This window comes from Myxocyprinus asiaticus, chromosome 3 (assembly GCF_019703515.2).
Source record: "Myxocyprinus asiaticus isolate MX2 ecotype Aquarium Trade chromosome 3, UBuf_Myxa_2, whole genome shotgun sequence".
Taxonomy (NCBI): domain Eukaryota; kingdom Metazoa; phylum Chordata; class Actinopteri; order Cypriniformes; family Catostomidae; genus Myxocyprinus; species Myxocyprinus asiaticus.
The window spans coordinates 38,975,192-38,998,294 of NC_059346.1; the positions used below are offsets into that span (position 1 = coordinate 38,975,192).

Sequence of the window (23,103 nt, forward strand, 5' to 3'; positions counted from 1 at the left end):
AACAGTCAAAACACTTACAAACACTTGCTAAAAAAAAAAAAAAAAAAAAAGAAAGAAAAGAAACTAAAATGAACACTAGATAAATTAAACTTCAAGAACATGTATGAAAATCAAGGCTGGTGATATGCTATACAAATGTATATACACCATCACCTGCTTAATGTACAATAGCTGTAGTGTAACAATGTAATAGCCTGCTTGTATGAGCAGCCTCATTTTACATCTGTATGAGTTCTATCCCAAACCTGAAGACCTTCAAAGAACTGCACACAGTGGCTGATCTTTAGACTGAAGTAGATCTTCACACCAGTTTGAGTTAAGAAAAGTACTGCCATGTGTTTTCTTTGCATATTCCTTTTCTTCTTTTGTTTTTTTTTACACCATGTGCTTTCCTAGGAAAGGGTAGAAAGTGACGTCACTGCAGGGCTGGTCTATAGTTTATTAGTCAGCGCAAAGTGCCAGGTTAGAGCTCAGACAAGCCTCTGTCCAGCCAGCTCAACGTAACCACCATAACTCGTCAAGGGGGATGCCTTTCAAATGAGTTTACAAAGCTGAGGCATTGACCCAAGTTCTACAACTTTCAACTCACTTAATAACTCTTTGCTTACTTTTAAGTTGATTTCAAGTCTTTAAAGATCTCTTGTTTGAGGATAAGTGGTGCTCGATACCTTTTAGAGGAGAGAAGCGCGTATTGAAACATTCCAAATTGGATTATGGTTTCTGTTTCTCGACTTTCAGTTGAGAAAACCCGACTCGTGATGGTTGTCCTGTCACTTAAGTTGCTAATTATAGGAGCTGTAGTAAGTTTGACTTCAGCCGATTTGGTAAGTGTTAATGATTTACTGTTTGTGCTCGTTAAGTAGTATGAAAGTGACCAGTGAATGAAAGTTCGCGGGAGAACTGCTTGTTTGAGCTGTGACAGTTGCCCTCGCGCTTGAAATACAACTGGAATTCTAATTAAATTTCACATTTTAATTCAAGAGGGTTAGAATAATCGTCGCATCATTTTTAGTTTATTCGTTTCTTTTATATTATTCAGTGTACTTTACAGCAAACTCGATGGTCTGGCGGTGAAAATATTAACAAAATACCTACAAGAGAAGGTTGTGCAGTTTTCAAATAGTGTACCCAGCTGTCAAACCAATCTACAAACTGTCCAAAAAGTCGGCATAACAGAAAACACGTGAAATCGAATGTTTAGCCACTGTCAGATTTATTTGACCAACTACACTTTCTCAGCTGTTTTGTAAATATAGAGCTGGCTGCATGTCTCCTGTGTTTTGACGTTTTGCTCTCTTTTGCTTGCAGGCTGGTGAAATAATTGATACAGAAGGTAAAGTATACAGTCTTTGTTGTCCATCATTTCTGTTATCTCTGTGCTCTGCTAGTGGTTGTACTTTTCTCAAACTTTTAATACATTTTTATTTATTTTTTTATGGTTATAGTCACTTTATACGGTCATTTTGATGGTCCATTTAAATTTATGTGGATAGCTGCAAAAATGGCAAACGTAAGACTTGGGGTTTGTTTTGTAAAAGATGGCTCGGTTACATTATCACTTACATCTCCTCTCATTGTTTTAGGACAAATATTTTAATCAGAATTGTTTAACAGTCTGTACAGGATAAGCCCCAAGGTTGCCATAAGAGATGATGCAAGTAAATCTCTAAAGAATATGTAACTGATTAACTTTTTCAACCTTTAATAGTCTGTTAATTAAAGTTGGAAATGGCAGACAAATTATACAAGCTGATTAATTAGCTTGAGAAAAAATTATTATAATCAATGAATGGTTTGCCTCTAAATCTTGTCAGGATGAGTGATACAGTAAAAGGAACTTGTGTCTTTTTCAAAAGGTCAGTGTACCCTTTTGTACTTTACATGTTTGCTGTAGTTGGAACCATTTTTTAATTTTTAAAAAATGTTTTTTTGGTGAACAGTGGGAGAACTTCAAGAAGTTCATTGTATGGGGAAGGAAAATGTTTAATGTTGTGAAAGAACAGAATTCTAAAGCCTTTTTTTGAATGGCCTAGTTTGCGTAGCCAGTAAGTGGATGTTTATTCTATTCAACCACAAGATATTCCCACTCTGGTGAATGGTCCTGTTTAAGCAGTGACAGTAAGAGTTGGATAGAAATTAGTCTCTTTGGAAGTGATAAATTGGCATGTCTCAAAAGTAGATGGATGCCCTCAGAATTTTGTGTTTGAAGGGATTGAATGAATTGTCAGTACCTTAAAACAGGCAGTACTGGGAGGCAAAGATTTACCTAAAATTATTAAACAATCACATTTGATTTTATTTCTTACTTAGTCCAAACTAACATTGCAAATTGCATGGCAAAGAGTCTTTGACTCCGGTACATTTTTCTATTTGAAATGTTAACCTGTATGCAAACCATCATTCATATTTCAACAGGCAGGCCAAGCACTCAAATAAAATTGCTTTGAAATGTAAGAGACTGTTTAATGCCAATAAAGTAGGCTGTTAGGTTGACCACAAATGCCACATTTCTTTATTGCTACATTTATTTAGCCTTTTTAAAAAAATACTAAATGGACCCATTATAGCCAATCTTTCTCCCTCTGGACCTTTTGTAACCAAGCAGGAGTGGTCAAATTCTCTTATGACCAGCATGAGCTGGTGTTTGCAGAGTTAAAACAGAGTGCATTAAACATGAGATATTTTTTCAGGATCTTTAATTTTTTAAATATTTAAGTCAGATACTCATTTACCTGCTCTTCTGTCTTATGTCTTATCAGACTTATTGAAAAGTCGTTTGAAAGAGTATGGCCTGATTACCCCCATCAGCACCGACGCAGAGGGACACTATCTCTCGCATCTCCTTTCAGCCAATCACAAGCAGCGTGTGAAGCGGGAGGTTTTGGAAGGGTCAGCTCAAGCTTTAGAGAAGCTGTTCTTTAACATCACTGTGTTTGGCCAGGAATTCCACCTCCGACTACATCCCAATCACCGACTAGTGGCTCCAGGAGCCATGGTGGAATGGCACGATGAGATCAAACCTGGAAACGTGACTCAGAACGGAACCGTCTCAGAGAGAATACTTAGAAGGGAGTTGCTGAAAACAGACTGCACTTTTATTGGGGACATCACGGATGTGCCTGGAGCTTCTATCGCTATTAACAACTGTGATGGACTGGTGAGTGTTGTTTCAGTTCATTTCCTTTTAAAAATGAGGGTCTGTCACAAATTACAAAATTATACAGAAACAAGATGTTGCAAAGTGGTAGGTCTGTGTAGGTAATAAAATGGACAAATGGTATTACAAGCTATTTTGGCCTTTTTTCTTACAGAACCTAATTTATGACAATGCGTTTGGTTTTCTAAGTCTCTGGGCATATCCTCGCTGACGCTGAGTGGTAAATTGAGTGGAAATAGTCATTCCCAGACTTTTCCAAACCAACAAGGAACCTACTACTGTGACCACTAAATCTTTCCACATAAAATCTGCAGTCTGCTTTAGACTTTAGACATTTTCTTAATTTCAAGGGAAATTCACCCCCCTCTTAACCCCCCACCCCACCCTCAACCAAAGCAGACTGTGACCAGTGACTGTCAAGCTCCAAAAAAATGTTTTTAAGGACTATAAAAGTAGGAAATATGAGTCATATGTTTAAACTACAAGTCTTCTAAAACCTTTAAAGCCATACATTTGTGTTTTGGGTGCAATGGGCCAGAATTTTAGTTCACAGAAAATCTTGCCTATAGCAAATTGAAAAAGTTGAACTTTCATTCCCCTCTCATGCTGCTTCAGTCAGGGTGGTACTAATCCCCTCACCTGCCAGTCTTCAAATCAGATCTTTCAGAGAGAGGGAAATTATGCATTGTACTCTGTCTCTTTCAGCCTTTTAACTCACTCACAAAAGACTATGCAAGCTTGAGGCGAGTGTCCAGAGTGATAGTGGAGTTGAGTGAACTTCGGGTCATGCCAGGAAGCTGACAAATAGGATATAGTCTTTCTCCCAAGGACATTTCCAACACTGGTGTGAGAGCTTTACTCTTGAACAAGAAATACAGAGGCTAAATTGGGAAATGGATTTTACATAGACTTCAAAAAAGCGTAGGTTGACAAGCATGGGCAAAGTGTTGTGTATAGTTGAGTGATGGCCGTGTTGATATAAGGGATGTGCACGAATAGTCGAATACTCGAGTATTCGTTCTGCAGTAATTATTCGAAAAGTAAAAATACTACTTGAATTTCACAAAGTGTTACTTTGCTGGCCATTAAAACAGTGAAATGCACATTAAATCCTGATCAGCCAAACTAAAACTCTCAGTTATAACTGAATGCATTGGGTGGCGCTGTGGACAATGGCATTGTCTGCCTCCATGCGCAGTGAAGTTTGGAATGACTTTGATCAAAATGATCAACATGTCATGTGCAAGCTTTGTCAGGTGAAACTGAGCTATCATAATAGCACCACCACATGAGAAATCATATCAAGTTCAAACACTGAACCGTCAGTATTGACCAATCAAATGAGGAAAGACGGCTGTCCATCACTGCAGGTAGGCACAAATTTACCCCCGAGTGAGCTGAGAAGACCACTCACCTGATAACAAAAGCAGAGATGAGTAGGAACGTTTCTTACAGGAGCCATTCATTCCACCAGATAAGGATCCGATTAAATGGTGGACAGAAAATACAAAGTGCTTCAATAAACTTGGTTGCTTAGCAAACCGTTATGTGTGTCCCTGCAACGTCTGTGCCGGCAGAGCGTATTTTCTCTACATCCGGCCTTATTGTTAACAGACTAATGAGCCGACTTTCACCGAGTATGTGGATATGCTTGTTTTTCTCAATAAGAACATGACATGTGAGACAATATTAGCATGAGAACATTAAATGCTGATTGTTTATATACATTCTGTATGTTAATTGTGGCAGTTTACTTTATTAACAAAAAACACAGGATATAATATATGCTTGTTTTGGATATAATTATAAGCTTGTTTTGAAATGGTGACGCAACCTTAATGATTAAAAAAAATAATAATTCCACAACGTCTCTTTCTCATTAATTAACTTCATTTAAATAAATGAATAATCGATTATTTGTTTTTTATGAGCTCAAATATTCGATTACAGAATTACTGAAAAATGCCCATCCCTAGTTGATATTGCCCTCAGTGGGAAAAGATGATTCTTTGGAATCAAACGGTGATATTTTATTTAAGTTAAACTTGGACACCACTCTCTCTCTCTCTTTCTCTCTCTCTCTCTCTCTCTCTCTCTCTCTCTCATTGGAATCAAGTGGAAAGTGTCAGCTTTTCTAAGAATTAATTTTTTTTATAAGGACCAATGACCTACATAGAAATCAACCAAAACAACACATCAACTATAAAACAATCCACTTTGGTACTCAGTCAGGAAGCAAGGAAATCCTTTTTTCTGATATTGTTGCTCGACTGGTAGAGCATGACACTAGCAATGCAAAGGCATATTTTAAATGCACTGTAAGTTGTTTTGAATAAAAGTTTCTGCCAAATGTATATGTATATAAGTGTGTTACTTGCAATTTAAATCGTGGCAATTATTTTTTAATAGGCCAGAGCAAAAATGACTTACTGATTGATGCAATAATTGACTGAAAAAGCAGGAATTTTAGAAAAGAAGCATAAACTGATATTGCCAGGTCTTTTTACCTCTAAAAAGTCTACTCAGCAAAACACTTTAAAGGGGCATAGCATCTCAAGTCTTTGTCATTGGCGTACAGCAGGTGTCTAAAATGTCTTCTTGATTGTACGTGTCAGGACACATGCTGAGCTCTTTCTTACAGGGACTTATTTAGACATTTTCCTTCAGCCCTAGATGTTTATCAAATCAAATCACTTTTATTGTCACACAACCATATACACAAGTGCAATAGTGTGTGAAATTATATTGTCTTAGAATGATAATGTGTGACCTTTAAAGCCAAGCCAAGTTGCTGTATATTTCTTCAAGACCCACTGAGGCTTACGTAGCATTATATTTTCCACCTTAACTCTACCACTGCCTTGAATAATAGATTAAATTCTAAGTTTATGTGGACCATCTTTGATCTAAAGTACCACTCTTGGTCGACACCAAGTCACGTTTCACTTGTCTTAATTACAGCCACTTTGTATCTTGAAGTCTTCACATGTAGCCCCAACGCCCAGGCCTGTGAAGTAGATATTTCCTCTCTAATCTGAGAGCTTGTGGGGGATGGAGGGACGATTTTAGCTGGAGGAGGACGAGAGGGAGGAGGAGTGGGAGGCTCTCTTACATGACACATGCATGTTTCAGGCCTGTGAACATTCCTCTAAAAGTGGAGAAAAATGAACACTTCTCCTTCTGCTTAGCAAATCAATGACGCCATGTAATGTCAGCAGAAATGCTTTCAAAGAAATATTGAAGAGCCAAATTTCCCCGCTCCCTTCCCAGTGAGGACCATGGATGGTTCACGATAGTCATTATGTTGACTTTTCATCCATCAACAGACTAGTCCATTACTAAGGTTGAGTAGTTTATCTATATTTTTGTCTTATCATTAGGGCTGCCAATCGATTACAATTTTTTTATAGAATGTAATACATGATGTGCCTATTAATTAATTGAATGAATCGCAATTAATTGCATACCAATATTTACTGAGAGAGGCCCCAAATAAAGGTAATTAAGACATTATATATATATATATATATATATATATATATATATATATATATATATATATATATATATATATATATATATATAGGCCTGATAAATATAATTCAGATAATTCAAATACATAACATCATATTGCGGCAACAGACAAAAGCATTTAGATAATACAAAAAGTGGATTTAAAAGTGAATATAAAATATTTTTTTTTTCATATCTTTGAACATAACCGTATTATTGGCCTACTTTCCTCTGCTCTTTTATTAATTGTTGGTCTATGAACTCGTGCATCAGACAGATGCTTTTAAAGCATCAAACTTGTTTTCAATGCTTCTAGTAATAAATGCCTTTTGGAAGCTGTGTCAAGTTAAACGTTGTGTGAAACTTTAAAAAACCCACCACTAGATCCCTGAATTCTGTTGTGCTTGGTCGAACTGTCATTGTGTGCAAGAGCGTGTTGTTTTGACAAAGTGTGTTGTACAGCTGGACAGCTGCAGTGCTGTCTGCCTTCTGCTGCATCAAGGTGGTATATCAAGCTTGAACTGCTCCGATGGCAGGAACATTTCTTATTACAGAATTTACATACAGGTCAGGGGCATTATTAATTTTAAACACGTTATTTTTCATTTAATTAATCACACTAAATTAACTTGTTAAATTGACAGCCCTAAAAATATATATATTTTTAACATTTTTATATTTTTCTGGCGGTGGTTTAATTTGCGTACTTACTAAATGTTGTGCTTTAGTTGTTAGACAGTTTGTGCTGTAAAACCCTCTAGGAAAAGTTCTCTTTTAAAGTGCAATCGCTACAGACATACACATTCAGATGAATGTTTTTGGCCATCTTGCACTGTTTTTTGAGTATCCTGCCACCACAAGCAGGGGCAGACTGGCCGCCGGAAGCACCGGCTGTTTTCCCGGGGGGTCAAAATCAAAAGAAACAGTTAATATCTGGTGTGGCCACCAGCTGCATTAAGTACTGCAGTGCATCTCCTCCTCATGAACTGCACCAGATTGCCAGTTCTTGCTGTGAGATGTTCTTCCACCAGGGCACTTGCAAGTTCCCGGACATTTCTGGGGGGAATAGCCCTAGCCCTCACCCTCCGATCCAACAGGTCCCAGACATGCTCAATGGGATTGAGATCCGGACTCTCCGCTGGCCATGGCAGAACACTGACATTCCTGTCTTGCAGGAAATCACACACAGAACGAGCAGTATGGCTGGTGGCATTGTCATGCTGGAGGGTCATATCAGGATGAGCCTGCAGGAAGGGTACCACATGAGGGAGGAGGATGTCTTCCCTGTAACACACAGCGTTGATATTGCCTGCAATGACAACAAGCTTAGTCCGATGATGCTGTGACACACCGCCCCAGACCATGACGGACCCTCCACCTCCAAATCGATCCCGCTCCAGAGTACAGGCCTTGATGTAACACTCATTCCTTCGACGATAAATGCGAGTCCGACCATCACCCCTGGTGAGACAAAACTACGACTCGTCAGTGAAAAGCACTTTTTGCCAGTCCTGTCTAGTCCAGCGAAGGTGGGTTTGTGCCCATAGGCGACGTTGTTGCCGGTAATGTCTGGTAAGGACCTGCCTTACAACAGGCCTACAAGCCCTCAGTGCAGCCTCTCTCAGCCTATTGCAGACAGTCTGAGCAGTGATGGAGGGATTGTGCGTTCCTGGTGTAACTCAGGCAGTTGTTGTTGCCATCCTGTACCTGTCCCGCAAGTGTGATATTCGGATGTACCGATCCTGTGCTGGTGTTGTTACACGTCGTCTGCCACTGCGAGGACGATCAGCTGTCCTTCCTGTCTCCCTGTAGCGCTGTCTTAGGCGTCTCACAGTACGGACATTGCAATTTATTGCCCTGGCCACATCTGCAGTCCTCATGCCTCCATGCAGCATGCCTAAGGCACGTTCACACAGACGAGCAGGGACCCTGGGCATCTTTCTTTTGGTGTTTTTCAGAGTCAGTAGAAAGGTCTCTTTAGTGTCCTAAGTTTTAATAACTGTGACCTTAATTGCCTACCGTCTGTAAGTGTCTTAACGACCATTCCACAGGTGCATGTTCATTAATTGTTTATGGTTCATTGAACAAGCATGGAAAACATTGTTTAAACCTTAAAATAAAGATCTGTAAAGTTATTTGGATTTTTACAAAATTATCTTTAAAATACAGTGTCCCGAAAAAGGGACATTTCTTTATTTATATTTTTTTATATTTATATATGTACATATTCTGGCCAACTTTGTTTTCACTGATTTAAAAAAAAACAAAAACAAAAAAAACATTTACACATAGTTATGTGAGTAATTGACATGAAATTCTAAGCATTGTCATCAGTGTCCTGGTGTGTGACACTTTCTTCATCTAACTATTTTATGATCTTGTATAGCTATATATACACATGTGTAATATATTATTATTATACTTGTTGTTTCCACAACCTCATATTAACTAAGACAATAGTTTATTTGCACTTCTAGAAAAAAGTTGAAAGTTGATTAAGATCTTTAAAAACTTTAAAGAAATGCTGACTTGTCACAGCACCTAAAATACACACTTTCCCTTGTACTTTCATGCACAATTTAACCTAACATTTGTATGTTGGGGAAAAGTTTTCGGACATGTTATTTGTCTGAGCTATAAAGTGCTTATTTTAGTGCTTTCTCTAAAAAAATCTACTCATCACATTTACTGTGGTTTTATATGTTTTAAAGTTATAACAATTTTTGCATTGTGAGGCCTGTTGTCATGACTAGCAGTCAATAGAAATGTCTTTTTTTTTTTAACACAAAAATTGGAAATTGAGCCGGAAAATGATATCAATGGGCTGATGTATTATGGTATGCTGTGTTGTGGGCCGGGTTTGGTGGGCCGCTCTGGGCCAGAAATTCCAGGGCCACTTTTTAGTCCCAGTCCACCCCTGCCCACAAATGTTCCGTTTTTTAACCCAGTCTAAATCAGTCTAACTAATTTTGAACACAACAACACAACATGTCTCATGTAAACCCCCCTAACAAACCCATCAGTAGTCAGGTAAAGCCGAAACCTGCCTAATTATACAGGACATTCTTAAGAATTGGAGAGAAACAGTGTGACAATTTTGTTCAGTTTTCAATTGTTATTTCAGTCAAACAACTTTTGTAGTTTGATTGTGCACTTCACATAAATTAGGACATACAGTATATTGTAACAATCAATGATTGCCTGGACTGAGTGCTTTGAGCTCATTTTGTAAATCGCTTGCAAGTTGTCATTCTTTCATTCTTGGAAAATACAGTTCCACACTTGTAATGGCAAAAAGGGAGTTTGTGCTGCAATTATGTTAACCAATCATGATAGTGGGGGTGTCATAAAGCAGTAGTACACAGAAAAAGAGCGTTTCAGACAGAGGTCATGTAATACTACATCATGCAAAAGAACTTTACTAAAATTATAAGTGAACCCTAAGGAAGAAAAAAACAATAACATGACCCCTTTAAGTCATTATAATGTAATATAGGGCAAAAAAATGTAGAGCTAAAAATAAATGAATGCAACGTTTTTTTTACTGTACATGTCAGCATATTGTGCTTCAATTCTTGGGCAACCTGTGTTCCCATGGCACACCTAGAGCTAATTGTTACTGTTTAGCCACTGGTCTGCAGTCAGAGCATTCACAAAGCAATGGGAGTTATCCACCCCTAATCTACAGCTTCATGTCACTCATAGCTCTTTAATGCATACTGCCATGTTCTGGGGCCAGGGTGCTGCAGGAAGCTCCCCTCTTATTGATGATCAGAGCTGGCTGCATTACTAAGTTCTTGGCTATGTTTCACAGGGGAGGCTGGCCATGAGCCAGAGCTTCATCTACATTGCATTTTTGTGTCAGGAGAATAATGACATTAATGAGTCTACTTTCTTCTGCCCATGCTGCCAGTAAGAATTTTACATGTTCACACATTCTGATCTTTCTTAGATTCACTTCAGCGCTGAGATGAATTTGAACTTTTCTGTTTTTCCCATCATGTCGTGCATTCCTGTAATAGTTCTGAGTCTCAGCCTAGAGTTCTGAGACTGATATAGACTCCAATCATTGAATATGAAACCCTGAGAGATTTATGGCGTGCAGAGAGAAAATACTATTTTGTGCATTGTGCTATGTGTCACTGTCTTATTAATAATGGATAAAGGAATGGTTCACCCAGAAATGAAAATTCTGCCATTATTTGGATTCATGTCGATCCAAACCTATATATTTTATTTTTATTTTTCTGTGAAACACAAAAGAAAGTAGACATTTTTGAAGAATCATGTTGCAGCTCTTGTCATACAATGGCAGTTCATAGTGACCAGGTGATGTCAAACTACAAAAAGGAAAAACAAAGATAAAAGAAAATCATAATAGCAGTCCATATACACAGCAAATTTTCCAGTGTACATTTAACTCCAGAGGTGTTAAATTTCACACTTTTCTGGTGTCTGTATGAGTCCCACTTGCTTGGTGTTCAAGTAACCCTTTCAAAAGTGTTGAATATGTACACTGCAATAGTGTTAATTATTTTACACCAAGAGAGTAAAAATATACTCTAGTGTGAATTATATATTACTCTGTGCAAGTGTGCATTAAACTCTAATTCAATGCTTAATTTTACCCTGACGGGGTAAATATATACTCTCTAGCACTCATTACTCTGAAAAAGTGTATATTTCTCAATGTATGTATTGACTACATTTAACACCCTTATGAAAAATGTAATTTCCATGCGGTTTCCTATACATTTCTCAGCATTCCTCAAAATGATTGTGTATTCAATATTTAAGTAAACAACATTTATTTTAATGCAAGGCACAAAGGCCGCAAAAATCAGTATAACTTTGTAAGAATCACAGTTTAGTATAGAGGGTTTACCATATTAGGTACAGAAACATTAGAGCATTTAAACATTTAAACACTGTGATCAATATAGGTCTAATTGATGTTTTCAGAGTCAAATAAAATGCATAAAATGATTCAAAATCTTCCTTTTAGTTTGTCCTAACCACCGTTTCATAGTTTTCATCATGCAAACTACAGACCAAACTACTTATCTAAGTTCCCATATTCAAAAGAAGTCTTACCTTGGTCTTCAGAGGTCATGCGACAGTAGGGCTGGGTATGGATACAGATTTCCCTATTCAATGAAATACCTATTCACAAGCTCTCGATTCAAATCAGTTCTGATTTAGATTCCATTTAATAAAAAAAAAAAGTAAAATAAATTTCAGTAAAAATTAGAAAAGTTTCAGTCTGGACAAGTTTTATTCCAGTTTAGATTGGGAAATGTGCATGTGTTACAGATGTGAAAAAATGGACACAATATATTTTGGGAGACCACACACTTTGTAAAAACTGAAATGAATTGAAATGCACAATCAAGAAATAATTATAGCCACAGAATTTAGAAGGGTTGGTACTCCTAAGAACATGTAATTTTTTATTCAGTGTCGTTTTCACATAAATGGGGAAAAAATGGCTTTACGGATGTGACAGTTGTGAAAGCAGCACTTATATCATGAAGGGAAACCATCCAAAATGCTTTGAAATCTGCAGACTTTGACCTCTGAGATGTATTATATTATTTTATAATACTCATCAAGGCTGCATGATGAACTGAAATAAGATTTAAATTGCCATTTTTCCATGGTATGGTTGACATTTTCGTGGAATTGCCCAGATGCAGAAATTCAAATTAAGAATTATTAATTTCACAGACTCCATTTTCAGTATTTCGAAAAAACAAATAAATAAATAAAATAAAATAAAATATTATACAGCCAAAAAATAAATAAATAAATGCACTATAACTGGAAAATAATAGAGAAAAAAAAAATTCACATAATATCACAACAACAACAACAACAATCTAACAACAATATATCCCCTCATTTCCCAGTCCTGCTCCTCTCTCAAACTAAAAAGGTGTGGTGAAGAGAGGTCAATGAACTACAATGCCAGAGTGATGTCCATTAGACAATGGAGTTACCTTTAATGTAACAGACAAAAGGGTGCCAGATCTTATCAAATTGTTTAAGTGTACCCTACTGTGGTGAGCAGGGCGGAGCCGAACGGCGTCTGGGCAGAGCAAGGCCGGGAAGATAAGTGTCGATTGACTTTCACCTGTGTGCCACACCGGTCTCGTGTTCCAGCGAGGGGCAGCTGGAGTACTTAAGGAGAAGAGACACAGGAAGCTGTTTGTGTGGGTGTGCGTGTCAGAAGCGCGGGTGCTGAAAAGCAGCGCATATGTTGAATGTAAGGCTGAAAAGTATGCGATCAAAATCTCGTAAAGTATTGCGGTCATGGATCCAAAAATAATAAGCGTGACTCAAAATAATAAGCGTGAATCAAAAAATAATAAGCATAGATAAAAAAATAATAAGCACAAAAATAAATAAAATATGCAGATCAAAATAATAAATGCAGATAAAAATAATAAGCGCATATAAAAAAATTATAAGCGCAAAAATAAAAAGTGCAGATTAAAATAATTAGCACAAATCAAAAATGTATAAACACATTTAAAATATGCTGCAAAAAAAACAAAAAAAAAAACAGAATTGCAATCAGAATTGCAAACAAAATCGTGTTTTCCTTGGTTATAGTACATAACGGCACATTCAACAACATGGAAAAGCGGATCAAGTTGGGTTCTGAACTCGTGGCTACATTGGTACAGCTAGTAAAAACATGCATCAAATATCCACACAACCCAGCCTTGTTTTTTTTTTTTAGATATACAGCCAATAACTGACAAACAAGGAAGTCTTAAATAATGCCTAAACTAAAGACTATGCTAACTAAATTCAGCTTACTCGATACATGTGTTAACGGACTATGATAATGGCCTAATCGGACAATACATTGTTTCCTAGAGCTGGCAGAAAATGTTCAAAACAGACACAAGCAGCGTATCTATCAACCACAAATAATATAGTTATATTCAATTACCTATGATTGTCCAGGATTTGCCAACTGACAGTTATCCATCTTAATCTACCATCGTGCGATTGAGCAGCAGCTGTTGGAGTCGCATTGGAGTGACGTCACCTCCCCTCTTCAAATGATTGGCTAGAGGAGGAACTGTCGATCAAGATCTAGTGGACCAATGGGGACACAAAACACCCCCTGATTTACATGAAACTCTACTCACAAGTTTTGGAAAACCAAGTGCAGAACTTGGAAACAAAAGCAAAGAAAAATACAGTGTAAGCGTACAAAAAATTAAAATATGAGCAAAATTGTCAGAGTGCACAAAAAACAGTAATATAACCAAGGAAAACATGATTTCGTTTGCAATTCTGATAACTTTGCTTGAATTTTTCTGTTGTCCTCCCCTGCGCACCCATCTGTGGCACAAACACGGCCACACCAGGTTGGTTCCTCCTCCCCCCTCCCCGGCCGATCCTATGGTGGGTATCAGGAGCCAGGTAAGTGCTTCGATGTCCCTGGACTCAACATGGCCACGGGGCTCGAGCCTTGGACGCGTGGCTTGCGCTTCCCAACCCGTTGCGATGGCTGACCCGGACCGTCCGACTCGGCTACGCGATTCAGTTCGCCAGGCGCCCGCCCAGGTTCAGCGGCGTCTGCTTCACCTCGGTGAAGGTTGAGAACGCCGCTACCTTTAGTGCGGAGATCGCTACCCTTCTACGGAAGGGTGCGATAGAGCCTGTCCCTCCGGCCGAGATGAACAAGGGGTTTTACAGCACCTACTTCATCGTACCAAAGAAAGGCGGTGGGTTGCGGCCAATCTTGGACCTGTGAGTACTGAACCAGGCTTTGCACAGACTCCTGTTCAAGATGCTGACGCAAAAACGCATTCTACCGAGCGTCCGGCATCAAGATTGGTTCGCGGCAGTAGACCTGAAGGACGCGTACTTCCACGTCTCGGTTTTACCTCGACACAGACCCTTCCTGCAGTTTGCTTTCGAGGGCCGGGCATACCTGTACAAGGTCCTCCCCTTCGGCCTGTCCTTGTCCCCTCACATCTTTACGAAGATCACAGAGGCAGCCCTTTCCCCACTAAGGGAAGTGGGCGTCCGCATCCTCAACTATCTCGACGACTGGCTAATCCTAGCTCACTCTCGGGATGTGTTGTGTGTGCACAGGGACCAGGTGCTCACGCACCTCAGCCGGCTGGGGCTTCGGGTCAGCTGGGAAAAGAGCAAGCTCTCCCCGGTTCAGAGCACCTCTTTTCACGGCTTGGAGTTGGACTCAGTCTCGATGTCGGCACACCTCACGAACGAGCGTGCACAGTCGGTGCTGAACTGTCTGAAGGCATTCAGACGGAGGACAGCGGTTCCACTGAAACTTTTTCAGAGGCTCTTGCCACAACACTGAACTACCCACTGAAATGGCCGGGACCTTGTCTCAGCTCCTCAGCACAAAACCTGAATGAGTGGTTGCATACCAGCTCCTTTTATACCCATATGTCCGGGGGAGTGGCATGCAAATTCCACTTGCCAATTCCCATTGGCCTTTTTTCAAAAAGCAGAGGTGTTTGGGGCTCCCAAGAGTGACCCCTAGTGTCACTACATCGACACAATGTCTCGTTCCCTCCATCAGGGAATGGAGGTTACGAAAGTAATCAGGACGTTTTCATTTGTATAAGCATAAATTCATAAAACTTAGGATCATTGATAAGATGGGAGTCCATTCTCCACAGTGGACGAGAGGACTGCAAGTCACTGAGAGTAAGTTCAAATGTAACTGGTACGTGAACAGAAATTAATATATCATGGGGCCTGGGGTTCATGACATTAGAAATAAGATTACCTTCTACCAAAAAGTAATCAATATGGGTATATACATTAAGGACTTGTGAATGAAAACAAGAGTCTCGATCGGTAGGATGAAAAAGTCTCCATAAATCCACTAAATTGGAATTGTTAATGAATGCGTTTAAAAGGTTTCTTGCATTGGACTGTGGGGACCTCTTAGTGGACGATCTGTCCAGATAGGGATCAAGCACACAGTTAAAGTCCCCCCCAATAATGAGATTTGTCTGAGATATATTTGGAACAAAAGAAACAAACCTTCCTTAAAAAATTTGGATCATCAAAATTCGGGCCTTAGAGATTTACTAAAGTAATAGGAAGTGAATGTATCTCCCCAGATAGAATAAGATACCGACCCTCATTGTCTATTTTAGAGGCTTTGAGTTTAAATGGCACACCTTTTCAAATCAAGATAGTGACACCTCGGTCCTTAACAAAAAATTAGAAAGATATACATGCCCTATGCATCTGCATTTCAACCTAGAATGAGTCATTTTTCAAGTGAGTTTCCTGCAAAAAGATTATATCCGCAGACAAAGATTTTAAATGAGACAGTATCTTGCTCCTTTTAACAGGGTGATTTAGACCTTTGACATTCCACAAAGTAAAAATGAGTCCTCGTCTGTTACTCAGTTACATTATTTCTTTGGATCACGGAACACGAAACACACTATCATCACCACACCTTTTACCACCTTTAAGTATATTGAGCAGACACCACCCCCCTTACAAACCTAAATGAAAAACCTGACATCTGGCCAACTAACCAGAACCTGCAGCATGAGACGGAGTAAAAAATTACAAAGCAATAATCCTGAATATAATAGAAAAACATTAATAGCAAGCAAGCTAAACAATCTAAAAATTGTTATGTACTCTTATGTGTTAACCCAATGCTAAAACTCAGATTAACACAGCTCCACAATAAACAATTACTGAGGAACATTTCACAAAAAGAAAAATCAGTTACAGAATAAGTTGTACTTCTATGAACTTTTCAATTGGCACTTATCAAAATAGACTTCACCCATCAAGTGAAGGCTCATTCGTACCTTACTTAGTTAAATGGCACACCTAACAGACCTATCACACACTGCCAAAGCACTGTTCTGCAAACTTAAAAGCTTTGTCCGGGTCATTTAAGTAATGTTCCTTGCCATTGATTTCTGCTCTGTGGCAACGAGCTTATAGCTAACTAGCTAATCATGTTGCTACTTTCGTTGCTTGTCAGCTGAGTGGAAGTTAATGTGTAAACATGTATTCACCAAACTGTTTTATTCAGGATTCACAGCTTGGTACCCCCTTCAAACGAACAATTTTAGTCATGTCATTTATAAATTGTCATATTTAAAAGTCTGGTTTTCCACCGTTGAAAGTTTCCCCTAAACTTGTAGAGCAGAACTGTTGATCTCTTGACTCGGCAGTATTAATATAGTCAGCATTTGACTGATACTAAACAGTACTGATGTTTATTTAGCTGTGTATTTTATTTTTATTTATAATTTATTTTAATGGTCAGCAATTGACTTATACTAAACACACTGTACTGATGTTTATTTAGCTATTTATTGTATTTTTATTTATTCTTTATTTTAATGGTCAGCATTTGACTGATACTAAACAGTACTGATGTTTATTTAACTATTTATTTTATTTTTATTTATTTTTTATTTTAATGATCAGCATTTGACTGATACTAAACAGTACTGATGTTTATTTAGCTATTTATTTTATTTTTATTTATTCTTTATTTTAATGGTCAGCATTTGACTGAAACTAAACAGTACTGATGTTTATTTAACTATTTGTTTTATTTTTATTTATTATTTATTTTAATGGTCAGCATTTGACTGATACTAAACATACAGTACTGATGTTTATTTAGCTATTTATTTTATTTTTATTTATTCTTTATTTTAATGGTCAGCATTTGACTGATACTAAACAGTACTGATGTTTATTTAACTATTTGTTTTATTTTTATTTATTATTTATTTTAATGGTCAGCATTTGACTGATACTAAACATACAGTACTGATGTTTATTTAGCTATTTATTTTATTTATTTTTTATTTTAATGGTCAGCATTTGACTGATACTAAACATACAGTACTGATGTTTATTTAGCTATTTATTGTATTTTTATTTATTATTTATTTTCTCAGTGTTCATTTCTAGAATTTGTTGACAATGTATAATAGTAATATATTTGTTTAAGAAAGCAGCCTTCTGAGTACCTTTGCATAGTCATATCGGTGCAAAATCGGTGTAAACTCCACATAGAAAAAGGTCTGTTTCTGAAACCTGAAGTCAATTCCATTTAATTTGATTCCAATTCTTTTGGATATATTTCAGTTATTATGTGCATTTATTATGCCTAAATATGAAATAAATTGTCTCTCAGCTAATACTGTAAATTATACAGGGGCTTTTCTAACTTGGTACAGTTTGGTAGAACTTATTTATTTGATCACATATTAATGAGAGTGGCAGGGCTTAAAGGGTCTGTCTGTCTGTCTGTCCACTCACTGCCATGTCTTCCCTCAGTCGATGACGGTGGTGACAGCAGTTGTCAGGGGCGGGGAATGGTAGAATTCAAGTGATAATGCACGATTACAACAAAGAATCACCAATTTCATGAAACTAAGAATCAAATATTGATCCTTAAAGTTGTTATACACAAACAGCCCTGGGAAAAAAGTAAGCATATAGTGTATATGTGCATACGGCCCTGACTACACCACTGGTGTCAATGCAGTATTTATGCTTCAGCAGAGGTAAAGCTAATCAGTAAATATCAGTGATTCAATTTCAGTTTGTAACATTTTTTGGTGAACTGTTCTTGTTAAACAAACCTTTTAAACGAGCCTACGTGCTCTTTGCAGCCTGGGTAGGATTTACATTGGAACAGAAGTTCAGTGAGGAGAAACTTCAGTAGTTACTTGTGACGTGTGTTATCATAGTAATTTCTTTATCAAGTTCAGGCACAGTGGCTGCATGACCCACACCAAACAGAAGTGCCAGTGACTAAGGAATGTACAAGACTGTACAACTGTCACAAGTGAGTGTACACTGTTTTAAGAGTAAACATATCTCTGCTGTCTGACATCTCTGGCATACCAGTGTGTGTCCAACTCTTTAGTTAATGGATTACTCACTGTGCCTTGTTCTCAAGACTCCATACTCTTGTAATCTCTGACTGCCAGTGTTGAGAGACAATTTTGAAAAAATGACATAAAAATGATTTATTAAAAAGGAAAATCTAATATAGAGCCAAAGCAATATGGCTTCTTGACCTTATAACAAAACGTTCAACCTTGAACAAAATGTTCAGGTTATGTGTCCTCACTTGGCTGGAGCAAAACCGGGCCAAGAGTAGTGGGAGACTGTTCCAAAGCTAAGAGAAATAGCTCCGTAGGCATAATTTTAAGGCATCATTGGCACGCTCCAGAGGTAATAGTTGTTCCTAAAGATAGATATAGTGCATATACTGTACATACAGTATACAGTATGTCACAGAATGCAGAGGCAGGACCCAATTGCAGAGTAAAAGGGGATTTATTTATAAAAAACTAAAACCAACATAAACTCCCACAAGGGTGAAAAATAAACATAAACTACCCCAAATGGGAAAAACACAAAGTAGATTATCCAGGCAGGGGAAACAGGGAAAAGGACCGACCGGACTGGGCTACGGGAACCAGGGAAGGTGGAAACAGACCGACTGACAGGACCGACATTAGAGAACCAACAAGACAGGAAACAAGATGAACTGGCACTGGACAACAAACACGAAGAGACTAAAATAGGGAGAGAAATCAACAGGTTAACAAGACAGGGCAGGTGTGACTAATAAACTTATAATGGGCAAACAAGGAGGTGGGGTATGACGTAAGACAGAGAGACACGTGGCGATACAGAAACAAAACAAATCCACGTGCTCTCACAAGACAATAAAACTCCCAAATGGCATGAGCACACATCGCCAAGGCAATATATGCCCATGCCAACCGACAAATAAGACGAGAGAATGCGTAGCAACGCCAAACAAAGCGATGCCACGCATTCTCACACTAAACGAAACCTGAGCGTACATCATGAGGCAAATGCCATGCGATGCATGCAACAGGTGACAAAAACAAGACAGGACACCTGTGCAAGAGTTCAGCCACACACACACCCGACACCTTAGACCTAAGTGACCGAACCTCAGCACAACATGAAGACAGCTCGCGAACCGGGCAAACAATGCAACGCGAGCGTGGCGTGAGGCGCACCCGTGTTCGCGAGAGACAGACAAACTATTGACGTGAGTGCATGCTGCCAAGATGACATAAGCGCGATGCACCCACGTCAATAACAGACAGACATGGAGCACGAGTGTCCGGATCCCGACACAGACCGAAACCGAACCAGACAGGAAGTCAGGATCCAGACACGGTGCTCCGACATGAAACAAGACAGATCGAAGAGTGCACGGCAGGGAATACAACCGAAACCATGCGCTCACACAAAGACAGACAATGAAACACAAGACAGACATGGGACGATAATGCCACGGTCCTGTCAGATAAAAACCCAGACTGACAGAGTGACAGTATATCCATTCAGTACTGAATGTATAGACATAATATTTATGTCTTAAAATTGATAAATTTTTTACAGAATCGCATCGTTCGCTTAGCAACATTCTAACATAAATTGTGAGTTGAGTTATCTGTTATTTTTCTAACCTACTTTTTAATTAACGAGTAATCAATTACTTGTTTTTGTGGGTTAGTGTACTCGACTACAAAATTACTTGATAATCCCTAGTTTTGGAACAGAGTCTATATCACATTTGATCTGTGGAATTCTGTATCCCATTTACGTAAGTAATAAAACAGACATTCCTGCTGACAGGTAATGCATAGAACAGTTAACAGCTAATCTCTTGTTTGGTGGCTGTATTTGGGTTTGAAAGTTTGATAGAAAGTAGGAAAGAGTGTAAAGTACCTTTTCTGAGCTATCAGAACTCATTGTTCTATACTGGAAAGAGCAGCATTAGCAAGTCCCCCTGACTTACTTGAGTTTCACTCTTATAACTGTATTCAAACTTTGCAAGCTCAGGTGTGGATTTTATGCAGTCCAACACCAGTTTAAAATCAGAAACCATACAGGTGCATCTCAATAAATTAGAATGTCGTGGAAAAGTTCATTTATTTCAGTAATTCATCTCAAATTGTGAAACTCGTGTATTAAATAAATTCAATGCACACAGACTGAAGTAGTTTAAGTCTTTGGTTCTTTTAATTGTGATGATTTTGGCTCACATTTAACAAAAACCCACCAATTCACTATCTCAAAAAATTAGAATACATCATAAGACCAATAAAAAAAAACATTTTTAGTGAATTGTTGGCCTTCTGGAAAGTATGTTCATTTACTGTATATGTACTCAATACTTGGTAGGGGCTCCATTTTGCTTTAATTACTGCCTCAATTCGGCGTGGCATGGAGGTGATCAGTTTGTGGCACTGCTGAGGTGGTATGGAAGCCCAGGTTTCTTTGACAGTGGCCTTCAGCTCATCTGCATTTTTTGGTCTCTTGTTTCTCATTTTCCTCTTGACAATACCCCATAGATTCTCTATGGGGTTCAGGTCTGGTGAGTTTGCTGGCCAGTCAAGCACACCAACACCATGGTCATTTAACCAACTTTTGGTGCTTTTGGCAGTGTGGGCAGGTGCCAAATCCTGCTGGAAAATGAAATCAGCATCTTTAAAAAGCTGGTCAGTAGAAGGAAGCCTGAAGTGCTCCAAAATTTCTTGGTAAATGGGTGCAGTGACTTTGGTTTTCAAAAAACACAATGGACCAACACCAGCAGATGACATTGCACCCCAAATCATCACAGACTGTGGAAACTTAACACTGGACTTCAAGCAACTTGGGTTATGAGCTTCTCCACCCTTCCTCCAGACTCCAGGACCTTGGTTTCCAAATGAAATACAAAACTTGCTCTCATCTGAAAAGAGGACTTTGGACCACTGGGCAACAGTCCAGTTCTTCTTCTCCTTAGCCCAGGTAAGACGCCTCTGACGTTGTCTGTGGTTCAGGTGTGGCTTAACAAGAGGAATACGACAACTGTAGCCAAATTCCTTGACACGTCTGTGTGTGGTGGCTCTTGATGCCTTGACCCCAGCTTCAGTGCATTCCTTGTGAAGTTCACCCAAATTCTTGAATCGATTTTGCTGGACAATCATAAGGCTGCGGTTCTCTCAGTTGGTTGTGCATCTTTTTCTTCCACACTTTTTCCTTCCACTCAACTTTCTGTTAACATGCTTGGATACAGCACTCTGTGAACAGCCAGCTTCTTTGGCAATGAATGTTTGTGGCTTACCCTCCTTGTGAAGGGTGTCAATGATTGTCTTCTGGACAACTGTCAGATCAGCAGTCTTCCCCATGATTGTGTAGCCTAGTGAACCAAATTGAGAGACCATTTTGAAGGCTCAGGAAACCTTTGCAGGTGTTTTGAGTTGATTAACTGATTGGCATGTCACCATATTCTAATTTTTTGAGATAGTGAATTGGTGGGTTTTTGTTAAATGTGAGTCAAAATCATCACAATTAAAAGAACCAAAGACTTAAACTACTTCAGTCTGTGTGCACTGAATTTATTTAATACACGAGTTTCACAATTTGAGTTGAATTACTGAAATAAATGAACTTTTCCATGACATTCTAATTTATTGAGATGCACCTGTACATCTGGAAACACAAACAGTTTTCACCAAATATTGGCTGAACTCAGTGACTCTTTTCAGCATCTCAGCTTGAAATCCATAACCAGGCTGATATGGTTTTGTATGTTCACTTAATAATCCTCTGCTTATTATTAACAGTTAACAAATTAAGAGATTCTTTTACATTTAGAGATGTAAAAGAAACTAAATGTCCCATTCAGTGTTCCCCAATGCACTTGAAATGCACCAAAAAGAATGTTTTTAGAGTGGGAAATATCTGGTAGTAGTCCCAAATATAAGGTTCTGTTTTTACTGGCAAGGCTTCCAATATCAAAATGCATTTTTTGAAGTGACAAAGAGATGCTGAAGAAAGCAGATGCTGCGATATTTTGGATTAGAGTCAAATCCCCACTTTACATTTAATAAGCCTCTCATTCTCTCACAGAGTAAAAGGCCTTTATTCCTTCTCCAATAAAATTTGTTAAGTATTTGCAATGAACAGATGTATATGCTTCAGTTATACAGAAGAGGGCATGTTGGGGATTTAGCATATTCTGATAAAAAAGGGTTGCCTTTGACTGAGAAAGAAATGGAGCCAGTTCTCTCCCCCTGAGAAGTGCAGCCATGCACAAGAGTTGTATTCACTAATAGTTATTGATGTACTTTGTTGATTCAGCCGAGGACTTGCCTGTTGCAGAGGCTTGACCCCTGAGCTGTTTTGGTATATGGTTTGAGGTTAAAGAGGGGAGGTGTTGCAGGATATGCAGAGGCAATTTATTTCTTTAGGTTTGCTTCAGGAGAGGCCAGGGAGTTGCAACTCCATGTGTGTTGGCTGCTTTTATTGGTATATTAATATTTTTAATCATGACCATTTTAAACTTAAGAGAAGCCCATATTTTCTGTTGTAATTTCTCTGCACATTGTGGC

General features: G+C 38.5%; 1 protein-coding gene across 1 annotated transcript in view; it reads left to right on the forward strand.

The window, feature by feature from the left end:
- Window positions 1-514: 514 nt before the first annotated feature.
- The window catches only part of LOC127424455 (A disintegrin and metalloproteinase with thrombospondin motifs 3-like), a 175,081-nt gene continuing 152,492 nt past the window's right edge, over window positions 515-23,103 (forward strand). The window contains exons 1-3 of the mRNA XM_051669699.1: window positions 515-824; window positions 1,309-1,333; window positions 2,760-3,157. Of these exons, the coding sequence (XP_051525659.1) occupies window positions 714-824; window positions 1,309-1,333; window positions 2,760-3,157 (534 nt within the window). The 5' untranslated portion in view covers window positions 515-713. The remainder of the gene's footprint in view (window positions 825-1,308; window positions 1,334-2,759; window positions 3,158-23,103) is intronic.